This window comes from Plecotus auritus, assembly GCF_963455305.1.
Source record: "Plecotus auritus genome assembly, chromosome: 6".
Taxonomy (NCBI): Eukaryota; Metazoa; Chordata; class Mammalia; order Chiroptera; family Vespertilionidae; genus Plecotus; species Plecotus auritus.
This window is the reverse complement of record NC_137773.1, coordinates 81,026,142-81,051,607: the sequence shown is the minus strand read 5'-3', so window position 1 is coordinate 81,051,607 and position 25,466 is coordinate 81,026,142. Positions and strand designations below refer to the sequence as shown.

The following is a 25,466-nucleotide window of genomic DNA, read 5'->3' as shown; positions in this document are numbered from 1 at the left end:
AGGGAAGGGCTGAAGATAAAAGAACAGTAAAAAAGGAGGCTGGCAACTACTTCGAGTAAATGCAGGACTCATTTGACATTGAGACATCATAATCAACTTTCTACTGACTCTTAAAAAATAATGAGTAGAACTCTGTTCATTAAAAATCGCTGACTACCCAAACTCTAATTTTTTTTTTGTTTTGAGGCACAATTTTAAAAAATGATCAATCACATACATTTTTAGGTTTGATATTTTTAAGAATTCAAAGGAACTGACAAAACTCTTGCCTTCCAACTTTCCATCAAAAATTAAGGCTGAGACCAATATCTGAGGCCAAAGAATTTTGAAGAAAGCTGCTGGCAACTCCCTCTAAAAGGTTATCACAGAAGTGCCAACCCACCCCCTCCTCTGTGTTTTCTGTGGCCTGGAGTCTGGTTGCGAGGATGGGACTGAGCCCCTACAAGGGCCGCACCTCTGCATCAGCAGAGAAGAGCATGTGGGGCCGGCACTGCGAGTCTGATTGCAAAATGCCTCGTCCGTGTGTTTGTAAAATAAATCAAGCACACACAGCACCACATCTGATTGGTTTTCCATCAGCACTTCCAAAGGCAATTTTTTTGCTGGGCAGGGAGGCAACTTTCACCCTGAAGAATTTTTTCAGGAAGGTAAAAGGTTAAACCTTTCCCCAGTATTTCAGAGGACAAACGTCAAATTGGAAAATCTCAGATTCTAGGAGGGTCTCTCCCCTGCCCCCGCCCCTGCACAGAACCAGACCAAAACAAAGCATAAGAACTGTGCTTAAAAAAAAAAAAAAAAAAGACAATGAATCTTGCCTTATGGTTCACTTGTGTATAGAATTTTTAAAATGTGGACATTTGACCAAAACTGCGTAGACCATCTGCAGTCGGCATTGCTTACTTTTCACATTGAAGTCAGGTCTCCATTATCTGCCTCTTCTTGCCACTTCCCAGGGCCATCCCAGCCTCACGGTCCCTCATTCTCAGGACCTTGAACTCTCATCGAGCCCTACTGGTCCACTTTCTCTACCCCTTTCCTGCTCTGCATGTCAGCAAGGCAGACAACTTGTATAAATGTGGTGGCGAAAGCAAGTGTGGAAATAAACACCAACCAAAGGAGAACACAGGAAGCCTACTTATCAGAGGTTGCTGTAGTCAGGCAGTCAGCTGCCGTCACTTGCGTTTGGCAGAGACTCAAAGGCAGGTGGTGGAAAGGCTTCAGGTGTGCCCTGATGGGAAGCCAAGGGCATGGGGAAGCTGTAGGTGGGCTAATCGGAGCAGGGATCCTATGTGATTCAGTAGAGTGTGTATTTGGCTTTCTCTAGTTGGTCCTAATATGGTTGCATGGATAAAGATTAGGGAAGCTGTCGTTATTCATTAAGGTCTGGCCACTTGGGGTGGATTGTTACAGAAGTTATTCTTTAGTTTCTTGGATTGTTACAAGAGATAGTAGTCTGACTTCCTACAAGTCTAACTTACAGCATGCTGGCTTCCTGAGCTGTTCATTGTCAATAAGGGGTTGGTTTCCTAAACAGGTTGTTGCAGGCTGCGGGTCAGCATTTTTTCTTTATACAGTTGACCCTTGAACAATACGGGAGTTAGGGGAGCTGACCCCTGTGCAGTCAAAAATCCGCATACAGCTTTTGACTCTACTAAACTACTAATGGCCTACTGTTGACTCAAAGCCTTACTAATAACATAAACAGTCAATTAGTCTTATAATAAATTAAGCAAGGAAAAAAGAAAATGTTATTAATAAAATAATAAGGAAAATACATTTACAGCACTACATGTATTTATTGAAAAAAAAAATCACATCTTAAGTAGACACATGTAGTTCAAACCTGTGTTTTTCAAGAGTCACTTGTATATGACTATCTCTTTGTAAGATAGGAGATTATGATATCAGTTCTTCCCAAGGAAGAAATGCAATTGGTGCTTGATTCCAGCAACAGATTTTTCTCCCAAGCTCTCTTACGCCTCTACTTTTGCAACACATCCCTCTTACTTTAGGGTTAAAAAACAAAAAAACCCATCAAAGAGATAAATTTGTTCATTACTATGAGAAAAGTAAATTTAACTGGTTATTTGGAAGGCCTGCATTCTAACTGCGAAGGTAAATATCTGAACTCTTTGCTGAAAGTCCCTCTTGCTTTCCTTCCTCTCACACATTTGCTGCCTGAGTTTGAGAGTCTGACAGCACCAGGACATGACGGGAATCCACGGACAGGTGCAAACTTTGGGGACTGTATGCATACCCACGCCTCTGCAGGATAACCAAGAACTGTCTGTATTCCACTAGAAGTAAATAAACCACGCCTGCCATCGCTAAACACCTTCCATCTTATGCAAGTCTCAGGAAAGGGGGAAAGTAGCCACTGACTATTTTTACTTTTTCCTCTTAGTTTTTTGTCCTAGGGAAAATGTTAAGAAAAAAAAATATCATAATCTCCTAACTTTGTAAAAGGGAATGTTCTGCCCAGGGTGGGAAGCAGAGACTACAGTCCAAGTGGTGTCCATACCGGCAGGTTTTCCGTGCAGTTGAAACTGTCTGTGAGGAGCAACAGGCCAAAGGCTTCGGTAACATATTTGGTCACCATCTTCCTCTTCTTCTCCAAGAGCCTTCTCCTGATATATTCCCTTAACTTGGGGATTTCTGGGATTCACAGGCAGCACAAACAATTTTATAAGGCCAGAGTTCACAGTAACTAGAATTCATCAGAATGAACAGATCTGGATGGCAGTCTGAGTTAACTACTGTTGAGGTCCTATGTGGGCTGGGAGCCCACTAAACCAGCCTTTCTGAGGACCTTCTTCCCAGGTCTAGGATCAGCAGTAATGATGGTAAATCAGTAATGACGACTATCGATTTTTTTGTAGCAGTATGAAACAAACTATGTAGAAAAGTGTAAGTTGGTTTTAAAAAATTGACACTTCCCTCTGGATGAGTACTTACCTGAATAATGAAACCAAAGAGCTCACATTTTAGTGTCTCAGCTCTTCAGTCCCCCTAGATTTTTCTATCTGTAACACATAACTTTCAATATCAAAATAGTTTATGCCTGCTGTAGAAAGGGCTAAGACCTTCTGATGGCTGGGATTCCAGACTGGAAACTTATCTTAGCCTTAACCCTTTGTTAGTCAGAAAACGACAGATGTCACTCTACTATTTTCTCCATTATTCCTTTAAGTAGACGTTTTCCTATACTACTTCTTGTATGTGCCCGGCTGGTTATTTCTTTTATATCCTTGTTCAAGCAGTTCCCCAATTTCTGGGAACATGTCACACCTTCTGCTCCTTAACTCATCCATGTCTAGTGACATGCACATACATTTTAAGCCATTTTAAGCTCAGATCAGTGTCAAGCTCAGATCCTGCCTCCTCACCATTTTTACTGAGAATTCCAGTCACACAGATCTCCAGGTTCTCTGAACTTTTACTGTACTCATAGCACTGCTGAACTAAGCCTTGTTTTCACTTTTATTTTTTGCAAAATCTAGGTGTGGTAGCTCCTAGATTTTAAGTTGTATGAAGAAAGGGGCCATGTCTTCTACTTTTCCTGCCCACAGATGAAGCATACAATAGATACTCAGGCAATCTTCTAAAACCCATAGGTGGGCGCATGAAGAATCTCAAGACAAATACTAACCAGATCACTGACCTTTACCACCTTGGGGTAAGATTTGGAGGAGAGAGGAATTGTGGTCTCAAGGCACCACCACAATGCAGTGAAAACAAACAAACATTATTCGCTAATAGGTACAGAAACTGGCCAACTGGAAGTATGGCACAAGTAGTTCTAGAGTGGGAAATTCAGAGCACCAAACTTAATCTTGAGAATTTTAGCGATTGAGTTTTTTTTTTTTTTTTTTTTTTTTTTTGTTTTTAATTACCAGTTTCCTCTTCAGTGAGGAGAGCCTGCCACCAGTACTCCTGGGCGCTGACTGTGTACACCAGATTGGAAGCTTCCAGAACCTTGGAGTCAGCCGGCAATTTTCTCTGAAGTGAGAGAGGCACAGAAGGGACAGAATAACTTGTTCATGGCAAAGGAAGCAAGGCAGGCCTCATGAGAGCCTTCAGCAGATTTCAGCTCATTCACTTTGGTTCTATGAGACACCCATAAGGAACCGACAACATTCTGTATGTCAGGTGTTCCTATCTGTCTAAACCTCACAAGGTCAGAAGTTGTTTAGAAATTGCTGCATAGAAACTATTCTCTTGGGAGTTAAAATGGTAATTACAAAAGGAAATGCAGAGATAAAATAATTCAAAAGTATATTTAAATGTTCAGAGTGGAGAAAGTACCAGGATCCTTTTTGGAAAAAGAAGCACAACCCTGGAAAAGGCAGTGATGTGCTGGAGGTAGCTTGTACCAGCTCTGAGAGCCAACTGGACATACACAGCTCTCCCCAACTCTGCCTTCAATGGCATCATACTGGTAGGTTAAAACTAGCAATGGTGGGAGTATTTACACCATGGGAATTGGCAAACATTACAAATCACCCTCCCCCCCCCCTTTTTTTAAATAGAGCTGATTATTAAATACTTATCAGCACAATCCAAAACTGGAAAAAGTTCTATAAAAGTGCAAGTTTCTGAGCTGGGCGCTTAGTGAGTTATCATACACATTTAAGTATGAAGTAATGCTTAAGCAAATTTCTTAAATGTCAAGAAATTAAGAATCAGGTGAGAAAAATTTTTATGATGAGAAAAACATCATCACAGAGAAATCATACTAGAATTATGCATAAATATTGTTCCATAATATTTCATTCATCTCACCCAAAAAAGAAAAACCATAAAGAGTGTATATATGGTTATCTGGGGGTGGTAGAAAACAGCAGAGAGTTGTCAATCTTTTTGATGCAAAGATATGAAAGAGCTGAGTAAGTAGTCCCCTGGCAGAGGGGAGAATCCACATCTCTGGCAAGATGTCAAGCCCATGTAGTCAAGGTTGCACTAGAGATGCAGGGTAGGCTTATAGGAGCCTGTACACTTGAGTAGTAGTTGTGTGACAGTAGAGACACCCAGGAGAAGAGTAGGTTTTCTTTACAGGTATGCTAAAGCAAAAGTAAAATGCTGTATAATAACCAGTTCAAATAGCATGCCTGAGAAAGTCAAAATCCGGCTCTCTCTTACTTGCCAAATACCTGTGGATTGACTTCCCTAATATCTCTTGAATGTATCTCCTCTATTCCTGTAGTGACTGCCTATTTCAGACTCTCAACTAACCCTCACAAATGGTCTGTCTATATCCAATCTTCATGCAACCCTCTCCTCACCCTTCCATTTGCCATACTGCTGAGAAAACAGTCTTTCTACAATGCATAGTACAGTTGAACCTTGAAGAACATGGGTTTGAACTTTGCGGGTCTACTTATACTTGGATTTTTTTTCAAATGACCTCAATTAGAACCCACATTTTTTAAAGGTCTCCTCACTTTGGAAATCTGTGTATACAGAGGGCTAACTGTAGTTATACACATATTATTTGACTGCACAGGAGGTCAGTACCCCTAACTCCCACATGTTCAAGGACAACTGTATTTTCAAACCGTTGTCTGTAAATGTACTCTCCAGGGTCTGTAATTGTTCTTACAATATTTTTTCTTAGTTTTTATTTTTTATAATAATAAAATAAGCATGGATATCTATATGAATGACTACTTTATGGTTAACCTCTGTCTCATATTTTCTATAATTAAAATTAAATTTGCTCCAAATGAAAGCATGAAGTACAGGTAATGCACAATAATTCAAACAGAAATAAAGTGGTCAGAGAATAATGGCATCACCTAGCCATCAGTGGGGTAGGTGTTCAGACCTCAAAAGAACTTGTACTGTAATAGTCAGAACCATAGTCATCCCACAGGCTGATGTATTGTTGACCACACCCTATTTCGCATACACTTCAATTTGCCACATTCATGAGCAATTAATATAGTTTTGAATTGTGTATTGAAGCATTTTATGTTTCTATTTCCAGAAACAATACAATTAGGTACTTATAAAGTGCGTATTTTTTAATGTCACAAAAACGACTAAAGAGAATAAGAACAGCTTTACTGAATTATTGCCTCGTTAAAACTAGCATTCAAGAATGACTTGGGAGAAGACATTGGCTTAAGTATGAGGTCTGATTATTCTGAATTAGAAACAAAAGCTTTGAAATTTTCAATTCCACATTGTGCTTCAGATATTTTCTGCATGGATGTAATTGAAGTTGAAATACAGAAAGCAGTTAAATATCGAAATGGACATAAGGCCATATGCTTTTACTATTAAACCCAGCACTGAAGATTTCATTTCAGCAAAATCATATCATCTATCACATTATACTAACTCAGATATTGTTGTTTTGTTTATATTTTATCTGAAAATTGGTTTCAGTTTTATAGTTGTATAAGATTTGATAGTAAGGAATTTTATGTGTGTACTAGTACTTATTTCAGTGACAGACCATAAAAATAATTTAAGAAAACACTAAGAGTCCCACAGACAATTACACAAGCCTGAAAGATACAGCTCAGGCCTTATCCCCCAACACCCATGCATATACCCTTTGCCGAGCTCTTTGAAACTACTTACATTGAGTTCACCATACAGAACAGGCTTTTTCAGTCATGTTTTTCCCTCCATCTCAAACGCTCTTTCTCCTACTTCTTCCCATTACTGAAGATACTGGTTCTTTAAAATTCTGCTCAAGAGACTGAGAGTTTTCCCTGAACCTCTACCCAACACCACCTCCCTGACTGCCAGTGTGATTTGAGCATTCACCTTTTGTATTCCCACACCATCCCATGCATTGCTCTAGCCAAGTACACCTTGAACTGTATGGTGATCCCTAATTTTACTTGCACGTATTTCTCAGCAGACCGTATGCTCATTCAATGCTCCCAACAATCATAAGAGGTAGATATTGTTATTTCCCATTTTCCAAATGAGAAAATGGAGGTTCAGAGAGGTGTAGTAATTTGCCTAAGGTCACAGAATTATTAATTAATAGAACTAAGTTAAGTCCAAATTGTCTACTCCAAAACTTTTGTCCTTGCTGCTGCCCAAGACCAAGTAGACATTTGTTTCCAAAATCTGAGTGGTTGAAAAGCAGAAAAATACATAGGAAAATCCATTAACTCACCTTTAGTTTTTCCTTGAGAATTCTATTCCTTTGTAGTTTTATCATTTCATTTCTTTCTAAAACAGCCTCTCGCTGATTTTGAATAGCTTGCTAGATTGTGAAGGGAAATAAAAGCATGGCAAAGAATACACAATTATCAAGAGCGATGAAGTGCAAGATGCATGTTTTATTCACAGATGTTCATTTGGCCCAGACAAATGTGCATGTATTTAAATTATATAATATTAATCACCAAAAGTATTATTGAAAAATAACTAGTCCATGCATATGTCCAAGATGTTTACATTAAATGTGTGCAACTTTGGGGTATATCAATTATGTCTTAGTAGAGCTTTAAGAATTAAAAATAAAAATAACTAGTCCATACTTACATTTCCCACTTTCCTTTCCCTGAAATGAAATTAGAAAATTGTAACCATTACTTAACTCATTATGTGTCACGGCAGTCTTTTGATTTTCCCCCAAAGCAGCAGATACTATCATGACTCTATGCCTTTGCCTAAGCTCTTTCTTCAGCCCAAGTGCTCTCTCTTCTGATCCACCACCAGTGTCCATTTGAAAAAAAAGTGTTTTTATTTCTCATTTGGAGGCCTGGTGCACAAAATTTGTGCACTTGGGGGGGGGGGGTCCCTCAGCCCAGCCTGTGCCCTCTCGCAGTCCAGGAGCCCTAAGTGGGAGTGGGCCTAAGCCGTCAGTTGGACATCCTTAGCACTGCTGTGGAGGCAAGAGAGGCTCCTGCCACCACCGCTGTGCTCACCAGCCATGAGCCCGACTCAGGGCTTCTGGCAGAGCAGCACTCCCCCTTTGGGAGTACACTGACCACCAGGGGGCAGCTCCTGCATTAAGCGTCTGCTCCCTGGTGGTCAGTTCGCATCATAGTGACTGCTGCTGTTCAGTCAATTTGCATATTAGCCTTTTATTATATAGGATGTTTTGTCATAGGTGGAATTTTCTGTGACTCACCCCCTGACCAATCAAAATGTATCTCTCTCTCTCTCTCTCTCTCTCTCTCTTTGTCTCTCAGTTCCCACAGTACTTTGCTTGTCCCTCTCCTCTAAACTTTAACCCTCTTTTAAGACAGTGACCTCGGTGACAAGGCAATATGCATCTCTGAATTGGTAGCCCCCACCACTGTGTTCATTAAACATTTAATAAATTAGTTTGATTTAGGTTTAGTTTTAGAGTTGGCATTGGCAAGGGATAGCTTTAGATATTATTTTGTGGTAGGGGTTGGGGTGGATGAAATCTGTGGGGGCAGGGGGGCGGGGAGGAAAATGAAACTGAAATTCTAACCTAGACCATGAGAGTAAGAAGCTAGGGGGAGAAGCCTTAACCTGTTTCTTCACTGAGGAAGTTTTCTATGCTTAATAAATTCCTGGAGACACCAGACTCAAGTTACAGAGGGTGTGGGTGAAATGGAGGAGGTGACAGGTAAAGAAGCTTTTATTAGAGCAGAGAAGCATCAACAAAGTTATATCCCTGGACTGTATGTCCATGTACCCAGCACAGCCCAATGTATACCGTTTTATACCTGCTGATCCTTTGTAATAGCTAATAATACCCCTTTCACTTTCAAAGTGTCCCAATGTGGAAAATAAGTTATTGTCTCCCTAGCTGTATGTGTGTGTGTGTGGCAGGGGGCAGAGATCTACATGGAAATCAACATAAATCAGCATCTATTAAACTCTAAAATGCTTATCTTTCATTGTTCCCTTTGTTGTTGTTGTTGGAATATAATATGTAACAATGCTTTTACTTTTGGCCAATGTTCTAAAACTTTGAGAACTTTGTTCCAAATGAGTTTAAAATCTCAGGAGCAGACAAATCTGAAAACAGAATCTGACACTTCAATGCTGCACCGTGCCAGAGAATATTCTAGAAAGTGCCTACTAGCTGTGGGAGCATCTCCATTTTCCATATCTGGGGCCCAGGCTGGACCATCACACCACACTCGCGAGCGGCACCCCTGGAACTATGGAGAGAATAGCCTGTTGGGTGTTGAGCAGCTACTCTGGAAGAGGGGCCACAGTGGTTCAGATTCCTGAGCCAATCCACTCAAGTGTCCTGACGTCCCAGCAAGTCCCCTAGACTTCTCTAGCATCCCCAACAGTCACTTCCCTGAGTACACAATGCTCACCACATCCTAAAGTCAAAGCTCCATTCTCACTGTAGTCAGGACCCATGGAGGAAAGCCCACCTCCCTGCAAGTCCAGCATGGTACCTTAGATATTCCGGCAGGTGGAGTTTGTCGGTCTTGGTGACCACCAGGGCAACGTCCCTGCAGAAACCCCGTTGGCAGGCTTTGATGCTCTCATTCAGAAGGTCTTCATGGGCTCTCCCTCCAGACACCCTTTCAATGTCTCTGATCACCCAGATCACTGAGCATTTATCAATGGTCTGTGAAACATGACCACAACATGTTTAAGAATATAAATTGTATAACGGTTGTAGAGGACATGATTCCTTAATGTATCATTTATGTCCTCCATGCTCTGCCTCTGTCTCTACCTCTCTATCCTAACTCTCCCCACCCCCCACCACACTCTCTATGCTCCAGCCATGCTGAGCTTCCTTCAGTTTCTCAGATGTAATTCTGTCATCTCTCAGGGTTTTTGTACTTGCCACAACCTATTTTTGACCTCCACTTGCCCTTTGAGAATCTGCTAAGGGCCGCCTAAGGATGGGTTGGCCACCCGCCTCTGCATCCTACAGCACCCAGACTTCCCTGCCACAATACCTCTCAGGCAGAGTTGTTGTACAGGATTGGCTCTCGGCACTTTCCCCCATCCAGATTGTGATGGGAAAGGGCTGTACCATTCAGCTTGGAATCCACACCACCTCAGGCACAGTGTGTGGCCATAGCGGAGGTTTCCTAGATGTTTGTAGCATTAGTGATTGATGGAATTCAAGAAGTCAGATCTCAATGACCAGATCCTTCACTGGCTTGCTTTGCCTTAGTTGTCCTCTAGGGGAAATTATTGTTTTTCCAGAACTAGTTCTGGTCATGAATCTACCCCTAAACTATCATCCTTTTGTTGTTTGTCCCTGAATATTCAGCATGTATTAGCAGGGAGCCAGGAACTATATGATTCAAGTTGCAAAAGTCAATGAACATGAAATTACAACTTATGATGAATAGCACAGATATTGCTATTATCAAATAAGCAGCTTTCATGTGATGAGTAATTGTGTGTTGCCTCGTGACATTTCTCTTACTGTATTGCTTCACTTGTCTTTTCTCTTCCTGAAAATGAAAAGCTGGCCCAATCCAGCAATGAAGTTTATTTGTGGTTCTTTGGAATAGCTCTTTGCACATAAAGGTATGACAAGTTTGTGACTTGCTAATTAAGTCATTATTTTACTTTATACCAGTAGTTGTTAACCAGTGATGATTTTGTACCCCAGAGGACATTTGGCAATGTCTGGAATACCTTTACAATTGTTATGACATGGGGGGCACTGGAGGGCGGAGGTCAGAGATGCTGCTGAACATCCTACAACGCCCAGCTCAGCCCCTACAACAGATAATGTTCGCCCAAAATGTCAATAGTGCCGAGGCTAAGAAACCTTGATCTAGATTCGTGAGTTTCAAACTTGTATTTTAGCAGTGGAGCCTTTTTCAAATGAAATTTTACAAAGAATTCCAATTGGGGTCCTAGCTGGTTTGGTTCAGTGGATAGAGTGTCAGCCTGCAGACTGAAGGGTCCCGGCTTCGATTTCGGTCAAGGGCACATGCCTGGGTTGCAGGCTCAAACCCCAGTAGGGGGCGTGCAAGAGGCAGCCAATCAATGATTCTCTGTCATCATTGATGTTTCTCTCTCTCTCTCCCTCTCCCTTCTTCCCTGAAATTAATAAAAATATATTTAAAAAAGAAAAAAAGAATTCCAGTTGGGGATGGAAGGTTTGGAACCCCAACCTGCTCAGAACTTCCTACCTCTATCCATGAATCTCTTGGTTTCATGGACTATTGTTACAAAATCATCAATCTCTATAATAAGATGAACTTTACTGTTTGTAGAGAAGACAATAGGCCTGAGAGGCAAAGGGCCAGCATAAGGACACCCATGGGTCTGAATCTCCTCCCTGTGTGGAGGAACTCACATCTATGTTGGGGAAAAATATGCTCCCTTCCACTTCCCAAATTATAATCAACTTCTGGAAGGCTTCAGGCTATTCAGGCAGGTTGTGAAAGACCCTAAAATATCAGGCTGCAAGCTCTTCAAGGGCAGGTCCATTTTCACCTTTATATTGTGAAAATTAAAAACAAAATAATAAAAACTCATTCAAAATAGAGTTCGTAGGGTAGGAGAGAGAACTCTGACACTCATCACTCAGCACACACTACTGACCTCCACAGGAAATGACATACCCTGCATCTCCAACAGGAAGTGACACCACCTTTCTGCCTCCTTGCCCAGTAACAGCCCAGCCAATGGGAGACTGCCATAACTCAACCAATAAATGGTCACTATACTCAGAACTCTCAGTTTACTCCAATGGACTCTTCATTTACTACAGCTCCTCCCAAGACCATAAAAGAGCATTCTCCTTTGTTTCTCTGGATTTCTGTGTTGTTCACCATTAGATTGAATGTCCCGAATTGCAATTCTTTATTGTTTGTGAATCAACCCATTTTGCTGGAAAAATATCTGGCTGGCTCTTTGTTAAAGGTCAACAATTTTCCCTTGGTCCTGGTAAACTACAGGTGCTTAACAAATGTTTATTAACATGAGAAGAGGACTGCAACCATAAAGGTGGCAGTGGTTAAATTTTAGGCCCTCTACAATGCCCCCACCTGCCAGGATTTGGTCCAGTTAGCATTGAAGAGGACACCAAAAAGCTTGTCTCTAAGACAGGAGTGACTAGACTTAGGAGTGGGTGAGATGGCACCTTTGCCACCCCATCTCCATCCCTCCTGTAGTTGAGAATGGGCCTCAGAGAGGTCAGGTGACATGTCTAAGGTCTCAGGACTTCTAGGTGTCAGAACAGGGAGGTCTGGATTCACAATTGTTTTCGTTTAGGGAAGGCCAAGCTGGCAGCTAGAGAGATGGGGCAGGGGTGTTGGCTCTGTTCTCCCTGGAAAGAAGGAAGTCTTTAGTAACTTCTTGTGAGAGGAGATCGTAAAACCACAAGAATTCAGGGGAGCCAAGGCCAAGCAGAGCACGCTGGGAACCATTCCTTTGCTTCAGCCCGACCTCCTCAGAGCGGGTGTTCTGAGCCAGATCTGCTGGCTCCTCTATTCTGAGTGGCCTTTGATAAGCTGCCCAGTGTATCTGAACTGGCGGCAACCACGGCTCCATCCAGCGAGAGAAGCTGGCTGCCTCCCCTAGGCTGTCGCTCCCTGGGCCTGGCCTGGAACTAACCAAGGCTGGCAATTCCTCTCCAAGAGCTGAGACCCTGCAGAAACAAGGCTCTCATGGCCAGGCCTGAGCCGAAGGGTCAAGAAGAAGGCGACTGCCTTCATCTTAGAGAACTGTGAGGGAACATCCTGAGGGGGTGATGGATAAAGCCTCAGCTGGGAAGGTAGGAACCTGCCCTCTAGTTCAAAATCTCCTACTCAATAGCTGTGTGGTCTTAGGCAAATGACTTCCCCTCTCTGAACCTTCATTTCTTCCCTGTAAAATCAGGGCATAGGCTGCTGAGCTGTAAGCTGTCTTCCTGACCCTATCATCCTGATCTTGATTGGAAACCAGTCACAAGGCTCCCCCCGGTCCACAGTCACACAGCTTCGGTACTGATCGTGACTCACCAATACAGGCCCTTCCTCCCAGTCCACATCCAACTCTGGTCCTGTGGTCCCTCTGTTCCGACCCTGTGTCCTGAGCACCTTCTGCCTAAAGATGCCCTTTCTTGTTCTATCACACACCCCAGTCCCTCTTGTCCTTTGAGCTTCCCCAGGAAGCATGGTATTAAAGCCCACCCCCAACATTTCCAGGCTTGTCTCTGCACCTCTCTCTACATCCCACACCCCCTTCTCCCTCCAGCCACCCAGGAAGACTCATTCTTCCCCCAACACCCAACTCTCTCGGCCCACTGAACCAGTGCTCAGTGATCCTGTTTCCAACCGCCTTCTCGGCCCGGTGGAGGCTGAGCTTCTGTGTCCTCTCTGAATCCTCACCACCTCCAAAATGAAATGATCACTTTGTGCTCTCATTTTTCAGTAATATGGTTTGTTCATTAATATGACCGATTTATTCCCTTCTGGACTAGGAGACTCCCAAGGACAGCGACTTTGTCTCTGTCCACCTGGAACCTACTACAAAATTGAATAGATGCTCTGTAGGTGTTTGTTGAAGAAATGAGAGTTCCTATTGGAGGTCATTTCTAGTTTTGAGTGTTCACAGCACCTTGTCCCTCTATTTCATCACTTACTGCCAAGTATTTAGTCATCTGTATGTTTTGTCTCTCTTGTTGGCCTTATGAGAAGGCTCTACTTCTCATTCAATGTTGTCTTATTTTGCTTTCCACCTTTTAGTGTAAAGATAATACATGTTCATATAAAATACACAAACAACACGGAGGTGTATGTAGCTAAGAGTGGTGTTAAACACAAAAACTGCTGCCAGCAATTGGGTGTCTATCCTTCCAGAAGGCAGATCTTACACATCACACATCACACACACACACACACACACACACACACACACACAAACACACTACACACACGTTTCTTAACATTAAAGGTCATGCTCTGCCTCTTTCCATTCATTGTCATCTTGGCTGTGTTAAGTTCCCCAACGTTATAATGGGCAACTTACTTCACTGAGAATAGTACCCATCACAAAGTAAATGCTCAGTTAAGTGTGTGCTGTTATTATTTTTATCTATAATCTTTGCATCCTCAGTGCTTAGTATATTGTTATATATGTTTGATGAATGAAAAGCAAATGAACAATGAGATAAATTCTTAAAAATTCAGCCTCCAGGTGCAGGTCAAATTACTCCAATGTTTAACCCTGCCTGTAGACACATTTGGGAGTTCCTGGTCAGCTCATACCCTATTTGTTGGGAATTGAACCCCCATCTAAGATTTTGGTTGAACAGGTGGACTTTCATTTCAACCCCACCGTCAGCCACAACTGATTGCAATAGGGCTGGATATTTAATCCAAAGAGAGCTAATCTATTTGCTGGGCAGGAATCAATCATATTTTTCTTCTTGGGAATTTGAACTAAAAAACACAAAGATTATATAGTCAGACAGTCATGGGCACTTGGACTTCATAATGTGATTTAGAGGCAGGGCTAGGGTGGTCATTTTCCACAACGTGGATCTTAATGGCTAAGTAGAGAGAAGCAGGCCTCTGCAGAGATGCACAAAGAGAAACAGTCACAAGACCAAGCAGAGGATGAGACAAAAATAGCTGCTTCCATCCTGAAAGGTGGCCCTGAGGCCGGGCTGGGTCTCATGAGATCCTTTGATGAACTGCACGTCACATGGGATTGCTTTTTTGAGTTTCTGTTCCTAACAACCAAACACAGTAGCAGCCTCCTGATCCTTGGTGCCTGGCTGTCGGCTTCTCTGCTTTATACCCAATTCTTGGCCTTCCTCTCTCCATCTGCCTTGTTTCCTCTGTTTATTCTTAGGCCACTCTCCTGCTGACCCTTCTCTTATACACATTCTTGGTCCAGCTACCAGGCCTGCCTCATGATTCCCAACTCTCCGGTTTCTCTGGCCACCCATATCCTACTGTTGCCCTGAGGCTTAGAACATGGGAAGTAGAAGAATTTAACTCCAGTGAACTCATACAATCCATTAAGCTGAAAGCAGAGAATTCTTTGTTGCTTTAGAAAGGGTGGAGGAATTGAAGGGAAAGGGAACAAAGTCATAGGAAAGAGAATCACCTTTTTCCACATCTCATCCCTCTTGCTGTTGAAGTCACCTGTGCCTGGAATGTCCACCAGCACAACCCCTTCTGGAATCAGCTCTGATTTGGGAAGAGTCACTTCCACATGTTTAATCAAGGGCCAGATTTGTGTCTCCGCTGAGTCTCCATCCCAGTCTCTTCTCTTAGTCCTGATGTAGGGGTCCAGCTTGACAGACAGCTCTCCTGCCTGAGGAAGGAGGAAAAGGTCACACACATCAGACCTTCTCCCAGCATTTCTATCTTGGATGAGCTAGTGATTCAGGTTCATTGAAGGTACATTGAGAAATGGTAAGAAGCAGCGATGGCCTGGCCAGCATGGTTCAGTGGTTGAGTGTCAACCTATGAACCAGTAGGTTACGGTTCAATTCCTAGTCAGGACATATGCCCAGGTTGCAGGCTGTATTCCCAGTGTGGGGCGTGCAGGAGGCAGCCTATCGATGATTCTCTCTCATCATTGATGTTTCTATCTATCTCTCCCTCTCCCTTCCTCCCTAAAATAAAGAAAAATATATTGGGGGGTGGAAGGAGCAGTGATGGGCACCAGGAAGCCTGTGATCTAGTCAATAAGGGCCTACAGTCTGAGAGTCAGAATGGACTTGGAGATCAAAGCGTTCAAGCTCCTCAACTTAAAGATGAAGAAACTAGAGTCAGTTAGGATGGGACTTCAGTAAAGTTAGAGCTTCGCCAGATAACCATTTTATCTCCAAAATGCCATTCAAATTCTAAAATTCATGTAATTAATATGCAATTTTTCTAAAATTTGGAGGGAGAGGATTCTTTCGGCATGGCTAATATGAACATTTTAATTACCAGAGAGTCCAAATTACAGAAAATAGATAGTGATATGGTGACCATAATTTCCAAACTGAAAATTGGTCTGAAAATGATCTTTAAACAAGTTTTTAAAAGTTATCTTTCAAGTTCAAAAAATATGTTGATATGTGGGCATTTCTAGGATGTTTTAATGGTGGTGGGTGGGATGGCGAATTGTTCTCAGCCTATTGTTTCTTCCTAAACATAGCTTGGGACAATGACACATTCATGCCAGCAATTATGTGTAGCAGCAAATTTCTACTGGGCTACTTCAGGGGACAGAAGATTTGGGATATATGGTGGTCATTGTTAATAAATATCTATAGAATATTCCTTTAAGAAAGATAAGGAAGTAAATTCTTAAGAGAGTAGAGATTAAATCAGGGGGTTATTGTAATCTGGGTAGGGAGTTGATAGATTTCATCCATTTTAATCAAATAAGAAATTTGAAAGAGATGATAAAAGTTCTTTAAGATATTTTATTTAAAAAAATTAGGTAGACACAACAAGGGCTACATAAAAGAAAAAGCATGGGCTTGCAAAGTTCCATCTAATCTGGCAAGCATGGCTCAGTGGTTGAGCGTTGACCTATAAGCCAGGAGGTCACAGTTTGATATCTGGTCCCTGGGTTGCAGGCTTGATCCCCAGTGAGGGGTGTGCAGGAGGCAGCTGATCAATAATTTTCTCTCATCATTGATGTTTCTCTCTCTCTCTCCTTCTCTCTTCCTCTCTGAAATCAATAAAAAATATATAGATTTTAAAGTCCCTTCCTAGAAAAAGAAGGCTCAACCCAATAAACTGGCTCTGGGCAAACCATTCTGGAAGACAAACTCAGATTCCCTCAGGCCAGTCTGGAGTCCCTGACCCAAATTCTGAATCTGTGCCCTCTCACTCACTGAGATGGTCATTCTGTTCCTCTTTCTTTGCAGTGGTTCTCAACCTTTCTAATGCCGCGACCCTTTAATATAGTTCCTCATGTTGTGGTGACCCCCAACCATAAAATTATTTTCGTTGCTACTTCCTAACTGTAATTTTGCAACTGTTAATGAATCGTAATGTAAATATCTGTGTTTTGCAATGGTCTTAGGCTCTACAGCAGCGGTTCTCAACCTGTGGGTCGCAACCCACAGGTTGAGAACCGCTAGCAGGGTCGCCTAAGACCATCGGAAAACACAGATATTTACATTATGATTCATTAACAGTAGCAAAATTACAGTTAGGAAGTAGCAACGAAAATAATTTTATGGTTGGGGGTCACCACAACATGAGGAACTGTATTAAAGGGTCGCGGCATTAGAAAGGTTGAGAACCACTGCTTTAGTGGGTAAATCTGAAATACTGGGAAGGAGTATTTCTAAATACAGAGTAGTTAAGAAATAAATGTTATATTGATACCTTGGTGTAAGTTGTGTATGCAGATAAAGTAACCACTATTATAATCATTGTGTTTCTTTGGACATGCTCAGTCTATGTTTTAGATATTAAGAATGTAATTATTTTTAATAGTAACATCCACTTAAATATAAGAAATGTCTATTACATTTGTTTGATTTCCTAGATAAACAGAAACTAAGTGCCTTAAGAGATTTTACTCATTTGACTCCTAAGTGTGCCTTTTAAATTTTTTAAATTTAAAATTTTTGAAAGAATTGAATATATTAAATTTAAACTATAATAGAAAAAGTCTAAATAAATTTGACTTATGCAAGTAGCATTAACTATTTGAGGAGGATTGGCTATATTAAACTTAGGAGATAATTGAACACTAAATTTTAGAGCAAGTGTAGAATAATAAATAATATTTTAAGGATGAGTTTTAACATGCAAGAAAATCTAGGTTTAGCCAGGCCAGCATGGCTTAGTGGTTGAGCATTGACCTATGAACCAGGAGGTCATGGTTCGATTCCCAGTCAGAGCATATGCCTGGGTTGCAGGCTCGATCCCCAGTGTGGAGTGTGTAGGAGGCAGCTGACCAATGATCCTCTCTCATCATTGATGTTTCTATCTCTCTCCCCCTCCCTTCCTCTCTGAAATCAATAAAAACACATTTTAAAAAAGAAAAAAAACACACTAGGTTTTTAAATGTACAACATTAATAAATGGAATATTTGTTCCACAAGGATTTAGTTTAACTTAAAATAGAATTTTCATTTAATAAAATTAATATTGATTATAAATATAGTATAATCTATTAAGTGTATGTCTAATATCCATCCTGTTCTATATCCATGCTAAAAGAATCCTGATTGTTTCTTTGTGGAGGTAATGAATTGAGAGTAGTCTTAGCTAGTCAGGACAAATTGGTTTCTTGCTTTCTCTAGACAGACTCCCTTTTAGCTAGGGAAGGCCATGAGAATCAGCTCTGAACAAGTAAATCTACACAGAGATTTGTTGGGGTGTTCCTGGGAAAGCTTTTACCTTCCAGTGAAAGGGAAGGTATGGTTGGTGCCACCTTTTACCCATGTTCTCCTTCCCTGAAGCTAGCTGTGAAGTCTAGCACTTCAGTAGCAATCTTATGACCATGAGATAACAAGTATTGTGGAGGCCAAGGGGACCAGAGAGATATTGATCTTGACATAGTGCAGCCACTGAACCAATCCACAAAGCCAACTGCCTCCAGACTTCTTACATGAGAAAATGAGTAAGTCCCTATTTGTTTAAGCCATTATAGTTGGGTTTGTTTTTTTTAATCATTTGCTGCCAAAAACATCTTTGATTAATCCTCAAGTCAGTGTAAATAGTCTTTCAGTGCACAAAAGCTCCCTCATTCAGACACTAAAAATTCCCATTTGATAGCCATAAACGATGAAAAATAATTTGGTCATGGATACTTCTGTCACTTGCTTAAATGAGACACGAAAGCCAGCAATTAAATTGTTCTTAAAAATTTTTTTAATTTTGAAGAATAAATAAACTTTAAAAAGAGGGCTAGTCCAAAAATACAGTGTCCTGAATATTCTGGGCACTGCAAAGGTCAGATGTTGAATAAAGCTTTGACCAAAACAACAACAACAATACACACAAAAAAATTTATTTCTAATATAAAACTTCCAGTACCTTGAGCAAATCCCCTAAATGGATTCAATTGTTATACTTAAGACTCATCTATAATAAGAGTGTAATATGCTAATTAGACCATACCTCCTTCTGGACGACCTTCTGGACAAAGCCAGGGCTGCGAGGGAACCCGGGTCCCAGGTGCCAAGGGCAACCGGGGGAAGGAAGGCCTACTCTTGCACAAATTTTGTGCATCGGGCCTCTAGTGATAAATAAAGAAAAAATATCTTGAAGCTACCTCTTCTGCCTTGAGGGTGATGATTCTAGAGGTAGGAATCTTTCCTTTGGGCTTTGCTCGTAGTAATTCCTCATAGGTCTTCCTTTCTGCCCCATTTCCATAAAGCATTTGTAGCTTCCAGACAGCTTCCTCCACTGCATCATCCCCGTCCCACACATCCGCCTCTTCTCGGCCCAGCTCCTCTGTCCTGTGCAGGAGTTTAGTCAAGTTCTTCAGCTCCTCCTTCCACTCCTGCCAAGGCAGAGTAGGGCCAAGCCCCTCGTGACACAGACATGGAAAACACTGACAAGGGGAGGAGGCCATTGTCCCTGTGGAGGGACATACTCAGGAAATCTAAAACCATCTAATCTAGTAAGGGATTGTCTAACTCAACCTCCTTGTTTCGTGGATGAGGAAACAGGGACCCACAGAGGGAAATGGCTTCCCCCAAATTCCCATAATGAATGGTGACAGGACCCAGGCTAGAACCCCATCTTGCTCTATTGAACTTTCACATTCCATACTATGTTCTCTTCATTCAACAAAGGCATGAGCTATATGTATAAGGAACATAATGTCAACCTCTAAGAGAGAGGGAGAAGGAAAGAAAGAAAAAGAAAGGAGGGGGGATGGAGGGAAGGAGAGAGGGAAGAAAGAAGGGAGGGGGAAAAGAGGAAGAAAGGGAGGAAAACTGGAGGAAGGCATGAAGGCAAGAAGGCAGGAAGGATGGAGACGCTTACCTGGTCAGAGAGAAGGTGGATTTTGGCCTCATACTGCTCACAGCAGCCTGAGCTCACTTGTACAATACATGATGTACATATACTTTCTCCAGACACTGGTAGAAACATTGCTTGCTGGATGATGGCATTGATCAGGGAGCTCTTCCCAGCCCCAGTGCTTCCAAATAATCCAATGTAAATTGGGTCCAACGATGGTTTTTCAATCAAAGCAAGAAGCCTATTTCTAGATCAAGTTTTAAGTGCACATTGCCATGGTCATCAAAGCACAGTGGGAAGAACATCAGAATAGAACACAAAGAAACTGAGTTCTAATCCTGAGCAAGTCACAGCATCTTTCTGAGTCTCTGCTCTCTATGTGGTCAAAGAGGAATATTAATCCCTGTTTACTACACAGAGTTGTCATGGGAATCAAATGAAGTTATGCAAATGTACTTGGTAATTCTACTAAAAAAGAATGATACTTCTACATAAACTCTATAATGTTTATATAGATGTGAAGCATCCTTGTTTGTGTTCTATGGAAATTACATAGTCTTGACCCTAGAAATAGAGTTTATGCAGAGGAAAAGTATTATTAGGAGCAACACAGAGTCTTACTGAGTAGAAGATATAGCCTTAGCACCACTCAAGTCCCTCAGTCAGCTCAGCGCAGCAGTTGAGGGCACAGGTTCAGTCACACAATCTGGGTTGGACTCCGGGACCTTTGAGTGACTTACCAACAGTGTGACTTTGGTCAATGTCTTGGCCTCTCTAAGCCTCTATTTCAGTAAAATGGGATGGTAAGAATAGAGTCCACTTTATAGGGTATTGGGACACTTATATGAAATTTGATATATATGAAGCATCTATCAGATTGCCTAGCAACAGTGAAGGCTCAATGAGCAGGAACTATTAGTAGTATAGACAATGGCCTATAGCTATGGAAAATCTTCAACTTTCTTATTTAGTTCCTACTTGAAATTTTCCTTTTGTTGTTGGAGAAAAGCACCTAAAGACATCGAAGTAAGATTTGAGGGCAGTCGACATCAGACTCACATGATATACTTGAGTCCATTCGGAATGCTGTCATCCAGGAAGACACACTGAATAAGTTTCTGGTAAGTGTTGCTCAAAACCCTTCTGGTCCGTGACTCCAGCTTTTCATCTGGAATCAATAGAGATGCATTACCAGGGATGTACCTGGCCAGGGTCAAGTCCTAGGTCTCCACAGGCGGAGTCTGCTCAACATTATAGAAAGAGAGAGGAAAAAAAGAAATGAAATGAAAAACCAAGTAAACAAGATCACAAGTTATCTGACACTAGAGAGACTAGCCCATGGGAGATAGCAATCATTGATCCTGACAGCCTCTCCAGGAGCCAGCCTGCTCTGAAACTCCTTGTAAAAGAAGTCAGCAAAGGCTTTGCCATGGGCGCTAGTGCTTCTATATCCTTCTCTCCTGTGATCATAAGAAGAAGAAAAAGTCACCTGAAACTAATATAACATCATATGTCAACTATACTTCAAAGGAAAAAGAAAAAAGGAAAACAAGCAAGGGCATCGTATAAATACCCACAAAACTCCACACCAACCATTTTCGGTCTTTGTTTTAATGAGGAAGAAGTTATTTTCATAATAACCCTCTTCTCCAGAGACTCCTAGAGATAACTTGTCAAATTACATCTCTGCAGAGACTATGAGGGCTCCTTTTCCTGGTCCAGGTCATTTGAAGATGTTTCATTCTGCAACTGAATTTAACCTTCCCTTTTTTTGAGCATTGGAACACATTTGGAAAAGAACAGAGCTATGTTTAAAAAACAACAACAAATAAACCATTATTTAATAGTTTCATAACACTCACATTCCTTAAGAGCACTTTGTTCTATGGAGGGAAATGCTCGGAACCGCTGGTCTCTATCAGATCGTCTTCTTTTTTTCATCGGTTCCTTAAATAAGTCACCATCAACTAGAGCAAAACAGAGGTGATATAACATTACAGGCCTTGGGCCACGGTATATTTGCCTGACCTCTATCAATACACAAACCCAAAGAGCCCAAGAGGCCCCCTTGCCAGCTCCGCATGCCTGGAAGCTTGTTTCAGAAGCAGGCACTGTGGGGCCATTCCAGTCTGGTTCCCACTTCCCAGGACTTTGCATTGAGTTCCAAAACTCAGGGTCCAGCACATCTCCTCCCGAGGAGATGTTGACATGAAATGAAAAGTTCCTGTTTGGAAACACTGAGAAGCCAACATGGCTCAATATTCTTCACCAAGTGCCAACGGTATAGAGAGAAGCCCAAGACGGGGCTAAGTGCGGAGTGAAGAAAGGCCTCTGGGAGGTCTTTTCAAACTGGGAAAGAAATTGATCGGGAGCAGAACACAGAGGAAAGAATGGGGGGCATGGACCAGGGCAAATAATTTCTCCATCAGCCTCAGTCAGTTCGTCTGCAAAAAAATACGTATTATACAAGTTTTGGAGGGTGCTCTACCACTGGGTGCCCTTCAGAGAATAAATCTGGGAACTTTTCCCCCTTCCTCACTGAAAGTCATCAACCGCTGCTTCCTTATATAGACAAGAACAGAAATCACCAAGAAGCGGATCTTTGCCATTCTGGGGAAACTTTATCACGTTAGTGGTTTCCCTTGGTTATCAAGTAAATGGCTGGCAGGATCCACACTCCTTGGGAAAAGGATTGGTTTTCCAAAAAAACAATTGATAAGACACTGTGTTTTGGATTGGTTTTAGCAGACGTTCCCCAGCAGTTAGAATGGGGCAATAGTTGGGTCTTTGGGGTCAAGGCTGTTGAAAATGGTCCTCACCCAGTGCTCCTGGGGCTGGCTTGTGCTTTAGGAAATGGCTGTGAGGTGAAGAGGAAGAAGAGTTGATTCCCCAAGAGTCATAACACTCTTAAGGGCGTGAGGCCTCCATACTGGGCACCACGTTGGAGACCATCTTTCCTGAAGAACCACAAAGGAGGAGCTTCCCTTGGGGACCAGGATGGCAGCCCAAGCACAACGCCCAGCCCCCACCACTGGGCTCCAGACGCAGGTCTCCAGAAACCCTTCCTCTTGTTTAGCCTCGTGTCTCTCAGCACAGATTCTGTCCTGTCCAGGAGCCAGCTCACACCCCATGGAGTGCCACAGTGCAGAGGAATGGTGTCTGCCTGAATCTCTGCCACCCCAGGCTCACGCTGTGACGGGGAGTCGGAAGAGCGTGTACTGCAGCCCCTTCTATCTCAGACATTCTTACTTCATGATGGAGCTCAACTCAAAGAATTCATCCTGGTTCAACTTAAGGACTGCAATAGAACTAAATACCAGGTGGCAGGAGCTGGAGCGGAAGAGGCAGAGAAGAAAAGAATATGCCACTCAGGCCCATAGGCCCAGTCAGGTGGTACAAAAGATGCCTCAGAATTTTAGGATGTTTCTACAACCTGTCTGTGAAAAGAACGTAAAGGGCTGTCAGGCCTTGATCTGGGCTTTGTAGCTCAGGAACTCCTTTGTGTAAGCAACGTGGGCACAGTATTTTAGCCACATGTATAAAACAAGGGGCCGGCAGGCCCATATCCGTGGCCTTTATTTCAACTTTAAAAGCACTGGCAATTAATCTGATAAAACATTGGAAGCTTATTTCTCAACTAAAGCAGAGGTTAAGAAGTCAGATAAAACAGCAGGGTTTTAAACTTTTTCTTCAATTTCTAAAATGAAAAGCCACCTGGAAAGAAGAAAGTATTCTACCTTGGATCTATACCATTTCAGGGGAGTGTTTTTATATTAAATTGTAACTGAAATGAAGTAGCCTGAACTGGCACATCTCTTATTATTTCCTGTAATTGTCAAGCACTCCCTGGCCTTTTCCAGCATTTCACACTGACTGATGTGAGGAGAGAACAGTAGGTGGGAGGAGGGGAGACAGTCCAAAGAAGGAAACCTGAGTCCGCTGCTGCTGCTGCTTCTTGCTGCCACAAGGTGTCACTTTTGAAAACTGATCCCAAATAGCCTGACCCCAGGATACACTCCTTCATTGTTGATCCACAGACCATTGCCAGGGACTGCATGGCTCTTCCAAGCAAAATAACTTAGAACTTCTTCAGCACTAAGTTCAACCAAAGGTGCCCCCAAATTGCAATTCTTTTGGGTTTTGTGCCCACCCATGCCTCATATGCTAGCCACTGACCCACTGATCCGAAACATAGCTTCACCTTGTCCCTCGGCCTCTTCGATTCGCAAAACACAAAGGCTGTGATATACCCCTTTCTGCTCATAGGGGTTACTTCCCTGCTTCTTCCTAGGGAAGGCTCCTTCCCTGGCTCCAGGGGCCCTGCACCCAGACTTGTAGGGAGGGGGTCCCCCTCACTGGCTCCAATGTGATTCACTGTACATCTCCCCTTCGAAGGAGAGCTCGTGAAATGATTCTGGGGGCCTTACCTTGCCCATTGTAAGAGAGGTTACCCTCAGAAAATCCAATATAGTTTTCTGGACCCTTCTTTAAAAGGGGAGGGAGATCTAAATTTAATTGCTGGTCAGACAGTTCACTATATTATGAACAGGGTAATTTAGTTGTTGGTGAAATAATTTACCTTCATTCACAATTAAAAGACATCATGAGAAAGTAACTTCTGAATAAAGAACAGGGAACAATATGATAAATATCAATAGTTAAACAGTCTCAACCCATTTGCCCTTGATTACATAATGGTACATAGTTCTGTTTACTCCAACAGGGTATATAGTAGGAATGTTACCTTGATGTGGCTCCTGACCCACAAAATCTGCCATGTCTGCCATTTCCTGTTCTGTAAACGCCTGTTTTTATCCACTTGGAAGAATCAGCCTAAAAATACATACAAGGGGCAGGGAAGGGGGGGTGTAGAACAGCAGAAATTGTAAATATAAAGAGAAAAAAAACCCAAAAGAACAAAAAATAACATATAAATCTGCTTATGCTTTGTTTCCCCAACTAGATTCCAAGGCCCAAGGGGCAATGACCATTCTAACTTACCTTTGAATTCCTCACAAAGCCTATTACACTTCTTATTATTTAAACATGACAAAATGAATGCTTGCCCATTGGTTTTTCAATACTAGTTGTACCTATAGAGCTTTAAACTGATACGGCCTTTCTATTCATCTTGAAGGCAACTCATTCTGAAACGAGAATAATCTCTAGTGACCAGAACCGTGAACATGAAGTTAACTAGCTTTGCTGCTTGGGGTGACATCAGTGCCCCAATCAGGTAAGCTCCAAACTCTCGTGCCACTGAACTTTAGTCCTAGCAAGTCTCAGCAAGAATCTGAGAGATGGGTGGAACTTGGAATATTCCTAAGGCTCCCTGGAGTTGCTTTGGGGGCTACAGAGTGAGGAAGGAAAGGTGTAGTAACTAGGTTCTCTGGACCCTCCTCACCACCCCAACCCCACTTCAACCAAGAAGGCACCCTCCTGGGGGCTCTGTGCAGCACCACAGCAGGTGCATCTGCAGGGGAGGGAGAAGAAGAGGAACATTCAAAAGGAGAAGTGTCTGATCCAACTGTCTCCAGTCCTCCAGCAGACAAGGTTTGGGCAAGAGGGAGAACTGGACCCATAGAGGCTCAGAACAGAGGGCACTGCCCAGACTGGGTGGGGATATGCTATCCTGGACCTTCTTTGCCTCCACACATA

The 25,466-nt window shown here is 42.2% G+C and overlaps 1 protein-coding gene across 1 annotated transcript in view; it reads right to left on the bottom strand.

Annotated features, from left to right (window-relative positions):
• NUGGC (nuclear GTPase, germinal center associated) overlaps positions 1–24,595 on the bottom strand; it is a gene marked incomplete at both ends in the record, with an annotated part of 42,840 nt that extends 18,245 nt beyond the window's left edge. Inside the window, 11 exons of the mRNA XM_080674037.1 lie at positions 2,522–2,655; positions 3,894–3,999; positions 7,139–7,228; positions 7,510–7,528; positions 9,360–9,535; positions 14,983–15,192; positions 19,114–19,344; positions 19,833–20,055; positions 20,868–20,976; positions 21,671–21,775; positions 24,553–24,595. Of these exons, the coding sequence (XP_080530163.1) occupies positions 2,522–2,655; positions 3,894–3,999; positions 7,139–7,228; positions 7,510–7,528; positions 9,360–9,535; positions 14,983–15,192; positions 19,114–19,344; positions 19,833–20,055; positions 20,868–20,976; positions 21,671–21,775; positions 24,553–24,595 (1,446 nt within the window). The remainder of the gene's footprint in view (positions 1–2,521; positions 2,656–3,893; positions 4,000–7,138; positions 7,229–7,509; positions 7,529–9,359; positions 9,536–14,982; positions 15,193–19,113; positions 19,345–19,832; positions 20,056–20,867; positions 20,977–21,670; positions 21,776–24,552) is intronic.
• Positions 24,596–25,466: the final 871 nt, after the last annotated feature.